Here is a 12,007-nt window from a genome sequence, read left to right as displayed (position 1 = left end):
CTAAGCAGTGAGACAAAAATGAACGTAAACTTTTGATAATGTGCTTTCTTCTCTTTGTAATACAAATAAAAGTTAATTGATTGTCAGTTCATAATTTCTTTTTGTTCATAACATTTAAATTACGCTTTTATTATTATATATTAATTATTACTGATAATCATTCACATTCAATATACAACAAACAGTGCTTACCTGAAAATTTAGAATATGTTCGGTGAACAGAAGGAACAGAACTAAAAAACATGGTTGCGAAAATCCTTAAGACAAACAAACGATATGCAAACAATAAACTTTTTGGTCAGCCTCTCTTTGATAAGACTAAATACGGTAGAATGTGTATTAATTCACCACAGAATATAGTTCAACGATTGCTAAGTATCACATCAATAAAAACACCTTATAAAATTGTCAATATTTTTAATAAAAAAGAAATAACTAAAATTTCAGGCTATTAACATAAAAAGTAATTTATTTAGAAAGATTTATTGAAACATTTAGCAATAAATCGGGAGGGCAAGGTCAGAGCGCAAGAATACCTCCCATTAAACGTGAGTAAGGTCAAGATAAGTCAGGGTGGGGGAGTCTGAGAAATTTCTTGTGGTCACATTAAATGTGTGCTGCGACGTGTATGTAGCATCCGAGTGACATTCACGTCCACATCACAATGTGACAATTCTGCCACTTTGTACTGTGGTCACAAATATGATGTGACGAAAATGTAACATTGGAATGTCACTGCAACGTCAGAGCAACTAGGTGTATTATACGAGCAGCCTGTGTATGACTCCCCTTACAGGAGTGGAGCAACTGTTCATATGGGAAAGGCGTACTCTGACACAGCAATTGACGTCATGAATGAGAAATCGGGATTCATCCGACCAGGCAACTATCTTCCACTTATCCATGGTCTAGTCTCGTTGTTTTCGAGCCCACTATAGGCTTAATTGACAATGACGCCTGGTCAACAGAGTCACAGGAGTGGGACATCTGCTGTGCAGTGTCATGTTCAACAGTGTCCGCTGAACTTTGTGTTCCGAAACACTTGCACTTGGACCTGCATTGTATTCGGCTGTCAGCTGAGCCTATGTCTGACGTCGATTTTGCTGTACCAAGCGGGACAATATCCGACGTCTTTTTTCTTTGATGAGGTAGTCCAACACCTTGGCGTCCACTTCTGCTTTCACTATCATTTCTACTTTGTATAAATATGGCTTTGTATCATAATAAATCATATTCACTTTGTATAAATACTGACAACTAACAATAGATTATGAACAACCTACCAGTAGTGCAATTTCGGAGATACTAGTTCCGAGTCTTCAAGCCGTTAAAATCTACCCTATACCAAATTCGCTTAGATCAACAGTCTTTCTGATCACTCGCAAAAAAAGTGCAAGAATGATTCCTCACCTTCTCTAGCAGTAGTTAAATACTGTTCTCACTTAAGCACCTGTCCTCACGAAACTTGTTATCATTTTACTTCTGTTCTCTTTAATAAATTTGTTTAAAGGAGTTTGTTCTCTACAGTATACTGCTAAACATTTGTCCTTAAGCAAGGAATCTATAAGTATTTTCTCAGTTTACTGAAATCTGCTGTCTTTTTTCCATTATGTAATTCCTTACGACGACAGTCAACACAGTATAAATAACTCTCATATCAGGTCTATTTGAAAGGGTAAATGAATTTGAAGCGCCATCTATCAATCAGTACAATCGCCAATACGTGTTTGGCGGATTGCTATTCTGTGAGCAATATGGCTAAAATATCTAGTTTCTTAATGTTTAAACACATTTAGTTTTTACATGATCTTAAGCGAATTTTACAACGGATATAACAACGAATATGTTCGGTGAACATATTCAATAATAGTTTCATTAACATAGGTTTTCAGTTAAACTTTCAGCGTCATTTGAATTCACAGTTTTGTACACATTTTTTTTTGGCTTCATTAAAATCTTCAGTGAAAACACTATGACTATGACTACACGTAAAGTTTGTTGGCACCTTGAACTGTTGATTATGTGTAAACTTTGTTTTTATATTTATGGTAGATGACTCTATTTTTACGTCAGTCATTTATTTATTTGTTTTAATTACTTAATATGTACCTAGAATATTTTCCGCTGAGAGCTGAAGCGCGTATATTGATGTTTTGATGAAGAAAAAGTTATTTTGTTTCAATTAGATTTGCTTTACAAAAATCGGAAATGAAATTTCACTGTGTAGTTCATTCCCGCTTGGTAATGCTTTATTTTCTTTTTGAAATATTTACCCGTACCAAAAAACTGTAAAGAATTTCTTAATGTTATTTCAAAATTGTATTTGGTTAGAATGTGTATTATAAATTTAGAATTCAAGTATCATATTTTATATTGTTATTACAGGATTAAAGATGTTGCCCATGGAATCTTTCAGCATTTATTTATACAGTAAGGCTGATATTATCTATAGGTTACAGGCTCTAATTCATGTTTGGTTATTATATCTCATATTTATGAGTGACATTTATTACATGTTATTTTCAAATTCATATTAGAAAATATTTAAGTAATATGAGAAATAGTATTTATAGTTTCGCTATAATTTAAAAAATATGATTCATAGAGTTTAAAATTCCAGTCTAGCCGATTGACAGTATGGATAATTTAACTGTTGTTGTCATGACTTTTCCCATAAATAACAAAAATGCAAGCCTACTCTTAGGAATTCTTACTCAGATTAGGTTTTTTTGGGGAAGGGATAGTTTTGAATAGTTTGCATATTATTCAAATGTAGTCTAGCTTGCATATTGTAAGAAAAAGGAAACATATCTTTTTATTCTGTACCATACTATTTGAATAGAAATTTTATAAGAGTATAAAATTTTTATTTGAATGTAGTTGGATTACGGATAAATTTTGATGACTTATATGCATTATTCATGAAATAGAAATATTACAAATTTCTGTCAACTGACTGTTGTTGTCGTGTCCACATTACATGTGGTTGCAGAACAATGGTTGCCAGAGCCTACTCCGAAGAGAGTTGGCCTTCTATTTTCCACCCCAATTTTAAGAGAGAGCACCACAGTGAGATCAGGAGAGGGGTCTCTACTCCTCTCCTCACCCACCAATCCACATGAGAAGACTTTCGGCTCGCCGCATATTTACAGTTCTGCCATGCCGCACCGATACTATATATTTACAAACATCCATGTCTTACCTGAGATTACGTCTTATGTCCGGATTAAAGACTTTTGACTGTATATATTCAGCTTGTATAAAAATAGCACAATATTTAAAATTATAATATCAAAATAAAACTTTAAAATCAAACAATTCTAGAAAACTCATCAATTCATTGGTACTGAAAAGCTGCAAATTCGTTGCCAACCTTTGAGTGAAGAATTGATTTGAATAACATTATTACCTATCTTTAGTTTCAATGATACATCCAATACTGCCTATTTTTTTCCTTTTTCTTGTGTGTGTGCTATTTGTTTTTCCATATGTATATTCATCTGTTTTCTGTGGGGGTGGGTGAACTAGAGAATTGCATAACATCATGCATAGCATATACATATAACATAAGGGCTGATCTTTGGAATATGGTAACAGGTAGTTCAGCGACATTTTGGAGGCGATAAAGGTTACTACCTAGGACTTTGGGAATAATGTGAGAAGTACTCAGTTCCGATTATGCATTATTTTGTGTGAGGGAAATGAGAGATCATGAGATATGTCATGTGACATTAATGGATGAATCACTAATTCAGAAGTCAAACAACAAAAATCAGCGTTATATTTACAAAATTTTCACAGGACTAGTTTCGATGGTTTTACCGAACCATCATCTTCAGCTGCAAAACCACAAAAATCATTTGCGGTTTTGGATTTCGGCGTGTTATTGTGTCTTAAGGATGAATCACTGTTCTTTAATCGGAAAAGGGGTTAAATTTGTAAAAATATCTGCTGTACAACATTAGTTTTATTCTATGTTCTGTGAAACAGTGTTGTTTAATATTTGGATCCCATGGCCGTATATAAAGTAAATCCAAAATTTTTATTGCGTTTATGCGTAATTGAAAAGAATTGCTTAATTGCGGATAAGTATGAATGTCGAACATGTGGGTATGAAATGAGATTGTGTGAAAGGAAGGATATTACAGATAAGTTTGAATGGCGGTGCAAGAAATCTGGTGAAAATGGACATTTTGTGATCCGCCATGCACTCAAGATAGTGTAGAAGATTAGGTAAGTTAGTATTTTTAATTATTTGAGGATATTATTTTTATGCATTGTTCTAAATGTAAGGAGTAAATAAATAAATTGGTATTATTGGAAAATTGTTATTAGCAATGATTGGTTGATCTTTAGATTATGGTAACTTGGCAATTTTTTGGCGAAAATTTGGCGACCAACTCTCCTACAGCAACCCTCTATTTTTTTTTTCCCGCCGCCATTTTGTCTTCACGAAGTAAAGACATGTTTCTTTTCTTTTTATCTACTGAACACTTCTTCCAACAATCTACTAGCCGAATTACACTTATGCTAGAAATTTTATCTAACAAAACTGCTTAATCATGACAAATATTCACTGCAAAATTGGGAAAAAGTGCACAATACCATACTCCTTACGCGTTTTTCAAAATAACACATACACATAAACCATGTAGACGTCAACTTATTTTTACTTAAAAAAAATCCCAGAATTACACAAAAATGGCATGCCTCTTCACTATATCCATGTACACTGCTTTTTTCTCATAAATTAGAAAAATTTCACGAAAATACATGACAATTTTCTGAATCTTTAAACCCGGTAAAAAGAACATATATGAAATTACCTGATCACGAAAAAGTATATACCCTTTCCAAATACGAACATTTCCACATATAAAATAAATAAAATATCCAAAAACTTTTACCTCTAAATCATCTATTATATTATAAACGTCACCAACGAATTCATACCACAAGCATTACAAATACTTAGTGTCAAATATTTAAATTATTTCCATGCACGTTTACTTCAACTAAAATGTATACCAAATTCCTACAAACATAAAATTCACAAAATAACTATCATTTAATTAAAATATCACTAAACCATGTACACGTCAACTTATTTTTACTTTAAAAAAAAATCCCAGAATTGCACAAATATGGCATTGCGCACACTCTTCACCATATCCATGTACACTGCTTTTTTCTCATAAATTAGAAAAATTTCACAAAAATGCGTGACAATTTTCTGAATCTTTAAACCCGTTAAAAAGAACATATATGAAATTACCTAATAACGAAAAAGTATATACCCTTTCCAAATATGAACATTTCCACGTATAAAATAAATAAAATATCCAAAAACTTTTACCTCTAAATTATCTATTATATTATAAACGTCACCAACGAATTCATACCGCAAACATTACAAATACTTAGTGTCAAATATTTAAATTATTTCCATGTAAAGTATCACAATTGTAAGCTTTTGCTTACAATTGTGATAAAAGGGGTCTTATATATTAATGTTTTTTTTACATTAATCCCATTGTTAATTCTATACAGCTATCTTGTGTTTAGTGGAAAAATCTGAATTTCTTCTGGCAGCCCGTCTTTTGAAAGTCCTTATATAATCTTGAGGTTTTTGTTTTGGCCCTGAGACCTTGCCATCAGTAGATGTTAATTCTTTCTAATAAAAAATTCAAGGCTATAGCAGGATAAAATTTGTAGTGCTGTTCCATTTATGATTATTATTTAGCATTTGCAATTCATGTAGCTGCTTTTTATTGCAACATTTCGATGTCAAAGTGTCCTTTTTTTCATACTTTCCAGTCAAAAATTTAAGGGTCTTTTTACTTTCATTAGCACATTTGCAGTTTGTCATACTAGAGAAGAACTAGGCTATTGATGTAATATGTAATCTAGTGGTTTTATTTATAGCATTGCTAAAATGCTATTTTTAAATATGTAAATAAAGGCAAATAATTAAGACTACATGGATAAAAATGATTTCATTAATTAATTTGTTAACATATTAAATTTTAAATTCCATTAAATTGGTACAAATTAAATGAATGAAATTTAAATGAAAGCTGAAGTGATCCTTAAAAGGGTTATTTTTATCAGTCATTTAGCTGTATACATTATGAATGTTGCACAGCATAGATAAAAAATAATCATAACTTTTATTAACAGATTTCATTCATGCTTTTGCTAGATAACATGTAGGCATTTGCTATGTGGTATTCCTCATGTTATGTGTGGAATTTTTAGCTTCAAAGATCTCTTAACATGATTCACTTCTTGTGAGTACAGTCAAAAGTCGTTAATCCGGACTCGTCGGGACTTCGGCGATTCTGGATTATTGATTTTTCCGGATTATAGATCATCAGTTTAAATCTGGTAAGATGGCATGCAGAAATTACAAAATTAAAAATATGAAACGGTAATTTATGAAATAAAGAACAATTATGATCTAAAGGGTATCAAAATTTACAAAAAGAAAATGCTTAATATTTATTTGTTTACTTTATTAAACATTTCTTTCAATGTAAGTTGCTTCGTTTCATGTGATAATACTTTCTCTTTAATTCTATTAAACAGACATAATTTCTTGTTTAGTTACAAAGTTCCGCTGTTCAAGTCCTATAATTGCTGTGTTGAGAATACCGACTAATTTGTCAATCGAAATGTTTTCGTTTTCAATAATCTCTGGGTCACTTTCTTCACTATCGGAAGCGATTTATAATGACGTGGAACTTGATTTAAATCTAATCAAAGACGGAGTACATCAAGATGAAATACTACACTTAGTAAGGAATTATAAGCCAAATAAAATAAAAACATCTGCCCTGAAGATAAGGATAGTGCTGATAGATCAACTTCCAATCCGCGGCGTGAAATTGATAAACAGATTTCGGATTTCGAAATATACTTTCGCTTTGTAGATACAAATTGCATATTAGTAAATATATATTGGAAATTCTGTTTGACATAATCGAAAGTTCAAGCTTACTTTTATGAAATTGCTCTAACAGTCTGCAAAAAATAATACACCGGATCCAATTCGAAGATTAAGGAACAACGCAATCTGCAACATTAACTGAATTAGATAATGTTAGCTTAGCTTGTACCGTCCGTTACACATTAAACGCGCATGCGCACAAACATATTCACAGCAGTAAAGGTCTTATGCGCACTCGTAAATGCCTGTGTGCATGCGTGAACGCAACGCATGTGCAGAAAGTTTGTAGCTTTGAGGTCCGGATTATGGGTGTCCGAATTAACGACTTTTGACTGTATTAGAATTTTCTGTAGGGTTGACGAAGTTCTTTTGGTGATTTACAGTTCAGTGATCCAAATATGATCTTCAAAGTGGTATATTGCATTCTATGTCAATATCAGAACTAGCATGAAGTGTTTTCCTTATTCTTCAAAACCTTTATGCATTGAAGATTAATTATTGCCATAAAAACCTGGCAATTTCTGCAAATGATTTTTTTCCCCTCACTGTTTCTGTGATATCCAAAATTTTTATATTCTTGCTGATGGCTAAAACAGGCCTCTTATAACCTTAGAAACACTGATTACATATCTGCTGTTATGCTTTGAAGACATGGTAATATAAATAAGAAACATCTGAGTATGAAGCTTCAACAAAATGTTGTTAATGAGACTAGCAAAGTACAGCACTGGCTTTACATAATTTCTGAGTAAGCTATTCGTACAAATTGAAATAATTGCTGCATTTAAACTAGTATTCCAAATTAAGATTTAACTTGAAATTAATGTAGATAATTACTGAGAGAATTAGATTTTTGTAGCGTAGTTTATGTGAGATAAGATCACTTGGGTAAAAGTATAGTTTAGGGTACCCCTTGGCAAAACTTGGCGATTTTTGGCGGTACATGATACCGATTGTGTGCAATTCTTTGACTCGTTATTTTGGCTTGTGAAGAGGTGATTTTTGGGCCAAAAACGCCGCTACACAAAGCCAAAATAACAAGACAAACCATTGCACAAACTCGGTATCCATGTACACATCGACTTACTTTCACTTAAAAAAAAAAAAACCCTGAATTGCACAAAAGGGGCATTGTGCACGCCTTTGACTTTATCCGTGTACACGTCAACCTGTTTTCACTTAAAAAAAAAAAAAAAAACCCCGAATTGCACAAAAATGGCATTGCACACTCTTTTAACTTTATCTATGTACACGTCGACCTATTTTCACTTTAAAAAAATCCCAGAATTGTACAAACTTGCATTGCACACTCCCTTTACTTTGCCCATATATACATCAATATATTTTCACTTAAAAAGTCAAAGGAGCACCAAATTCTACAATATAGGCAAACAAAAAGTACATAATCTCAATGAAATACATTTTAAACCAAACAATAAAATAACATAAAAAAGGAAAAACATGTTATACATTTAAGCACTACCAAAAGCAAATGTGCACTTACCATGATTTTTGAGTTCGCTTCGTACACCCAGAGCCATGTAAAAATCAAAATATCAATCATACTCAAATGACTTTTTTCAAACCAGGTACTCTTTCTGATCGAACACTTCACATAGTGACCATCTGAACCTTTCTTCCTACAAACCCATTCAAATCCATGTAAGCGGTTTTAACACACACCACAAAAACGCTTACAAAACATCCCATGATTAAAAATTTCCAAGAATCATGCACCCGATTCCGTCATAATAGGGCTTCCATAAAATTCAACTACTCAGGCTACCATAAATGAAACAACAACTTCACCATAAAACAAGGGGTACCTTAAAGTCTACCACAGTGGCTAATCGCATCGATGGTGCAAATAGCTAACAGGCTATTCACACCACCTACGTTCGCGCATGCGCACAAGCAGCCCAGGTACCAGCATTTTACGCCGATTTCCGTAAGGCAGGCGGTAGTGAGAGCGAAGGTTGTTAACCCTAACTCAGCAATAGAAAGGGCTGTTAATAGTTCACCAGCAAGAGAATAATTTGCAAGTAATAATTATCAGTTACAAAGACGAGGTCAATCTATATACATGATAATGTTCAGGAAATGATTAGATGAAATAGGGATTTAATGATGATTCTAATTGCAAGCGAGGACGTGTAATTAGTTAAAAAATCTTTAATGTATTGACAAAAAGGCTACAGAAATTACTAAAATTCTTTTATTTAACGGAGGAATTTATATGCAAACTTAGACTCTAGTCTTATAGCATATGACTGTCAGAATTTATTATTCAATAAGAAAACTTAGTGAAAATCATAATATTCTTAGATATTCATCACTTTTTCAGTATCCATTCATGTTTATAGGTTCAAGTGCCATATTTCAAAATCAAAGTTATTTATGAAATAAAACCTTGCAAAATCTGATAAATCATTTGTGTGTGCAAATTTTTAAATCTAAATCTCTTACATTAAATTATTTGTGTCTTTTAAATTCCATCCCATTATTTATTTCAATTTAATGGATTAATGTGTTTGTACTAATATTTCAAAGTTCTTTGAAGCACTTTTTGTGTCCTGAAAATGCCAATTATTTCCATAAAAAAAATAAGCAGGCATATAGAATTATTCACTTAATAGTTCATATAATCGCTTTTAACTTATTTCATGTCTAAATTTCTACACAGAAATCCTCTGTCTAATTTTTAGTATCTTTTATCGGACGAAATTTTTCAAAGAGGAATGAATAAAAGGCTTGATTGCACAAAACACATCTTTAAAGCTAAATGTATTCTAAGATGTACAAAAAATGTCAACACGATTTTGCCCCCCCTTTAAATCAGCCATTTAAACTATCCAAACCGTTCAGGAAAAGAATAAACATTGCGAACATAAAAATCTGCCCTTTTTTATATATACTTTAATAAAAGGAAATGTGTTCCTTCTTTTTATAAGAAAAAGAACCAATTTTCCTTTCTAAACTTTTGAAAGTCGCCAACGCTTAAAAAATGATAAACTACGCCAAGGTAGAAACCCGGCCTTTGACAATTCAGTGTGCATGCGTGGTTAATGTTGGTGCGAATAGCATCGGCCAAAGTCTACTCTACCCATCACTTGAGGTCACGTGATATAAACCAGCGAATCAGGGTGTTGAATCATGAAAGCAAAGTAAATTCTTTTTACAAATTTATTTCTTTATTTATTGGCTTTTTACAAAATTTTAAACGACATTAAAATGTTTATGCCTTTAAAATAACATCATCTGGAATATCTTCATACCTATGGGTACTGTAAAAGCAGTTCAAATTGTCTGGTACATTATCATACAACTCAGTTGGCTGCTTAGGAGATGAATATGGGTCAAATTCGTCAAGAATATTTGTAGGAGTGACTTCTGAACTGCACATTAAATCTCTATCACAAGAATGCATATTATGTTCAATAACAGCTCCAAGAAAATCATGGATTTCTTTATATCTATGCACAGGTTCCACAGTATCAAGTTCTGAGTTTTTATTAACAAAGATGTTCACAGAATTATTTGTAGCTGCAGGTGTTATAGAACTGCTTTCTCTTCGTTTGGGAATGGGTTGTGTTATAGGTGGAGAACGAGAAGGTGGGACTACATGTAAAGAGGAAGATACAGATGGAGCAGGATGGATTGGTTGAATTAGGGTTTGCTAAAAGCAAAGGAGAAGGAATTTTAAGAAGAAACTGAAAGTACATGGAAGAGGGAGGGAGTCAGATGCTTTGAACTACTGACAGCCATGGCCTCCCATTAGTATTTATGGCTGTAAGAGATGGAGAAGATGAAGTTTTAATTCTGAGGAGTGGCCTGCAACTGAGACATCCATGAGGTTCAGAAATTCATTCAATTTCATTTTTCTTCCACCCAGTTGCCCAAGTTAGGACAATATATGTATAAGCATGTTGTCATGTCTGCTGAGGGAAAATAGCAATGAACTTATTTCAGTAGCTCTATTTCATAATTGGGCATAGGCTGTTTGTCATTTGGCATACATTTTTCCGGTCTTGAATTTGATGACAGAAAAAAAAGGGTGTAATATTTAAATATAATTTTACTTTGCTATTATAATAAATAATCACCAACTTTTAAAATGTATTAGTATCTTATTTTTTGTTAAATTTTTATTTTTTAATATTACTGTTATTATTTTCCAGGTATGGATTATGCTTCCTTTAAAGTGTACATTCTTAAAATGAACTAATGGCTACAGAAAACATCATTCCAGAACTTTCATGGCTTTGTACATTGCTTTTCTTAATTGTTATTGTCATGCTTATCACCACTTGTGTATGCTTCAAGGACCATGAAAAGTAAGTAGAAATCGTATTTTGAGGATATTGTAGCAATATGCTAAGAATTTAATGTTTCTAATTCATAATGCTAAATGTGTTGTCACATATAATGTTTCAATAGGCATACATTCCACTTATTTTAATCAGATCTGATTGGCTTGATTAGATCACCTGAAATGAAGAATTATAATTTTTGATGACCCTAATGTTATATTGGTACTTTTTAATTGTTTGCACACCCCATGAAAAATTGCTAATTCTTGGTGACATGTGAAAACTACATGTCTGTCTGTCTTTATTGGTCTTGCATATTGTTTTCATCATGAACAATAATGAAAAGCATTTTATAAGAATCATGAAATATGGGGCCAATGTTTATATTTTACATCTGTTTGCCCTTCGCCATGCACTAAAGTAGAAGAAGCCATCTACATGGACAGATCCAAGACAGAAAATGGTACTGGCAGTGGCTTTTGTCATCTGCAGAATAACATTGTTCAATACAAATGGAGGAGCTGGCTCGAAGTCAACAATCCCATTTAAGTGGAACTAATTGCCATGCAATCTGTTACACAATTGACCACGCCCCAAATGCCATGATTTTTAGTGATGCGAGATCTTTCCACCAGGTTGTATTGGGCATATGCAGCAGAAGCCTATTGGTACATGCCATTCACCACCTAATGTTGTGAATTCCTTCTTCTCACTATTCCTGTTCTATGTTGTGTTCCAGCCTACAAGG

The 12,007-nt window shown here is 32.7% G+C and overlaps 1 protein-coding gene across 1 annotated transcript in view; it reads left to right on the top strand.

Moving 5' to 3' along the window:
* Positions 1-1,999: 1,999 nt before the first annotated feature.
* The window catches only part of LOC118196489 (uncharacterized), a 65,364-nt gene continuing 55,356 nt past the window's right edge, over positions 2,000-12,007 (top strand). Inside the window, exons 1-2 of the mRNA XM_035367953.2 lie at positions 2,000-2,241; positions 11,128-11,283. Coding sequence (XP_035223844.2) covers positions 11,174-11,283 — 110 coding nt within the window. The 5' untranslated portion in view covers positions 2,000-2,241; positions 11,128-11,173. The remainder of the gene's footprint in view (positions 2,242-11,127; positions 11,284-12,007) is intronic.

The sequence above is a fragment of the Stegodyphus dumicola genome, chromosome 4, assembly GCF_044657685.1.
Source record: "Stegodyphus dumicola isolate Sdum_Otavi_A_Nest chromosome 4, ASM4465768v1".
NCBI classification, from domain to species: Eukaryota; Metazoa; Arthropoda; class Arachnida; order Araneae; family Eresidae; genus Stegodyphus; species Stegodyphus dumicola.
This window is presented reverse-complemented; position numbering and strand designations above follow the sequence as displayed.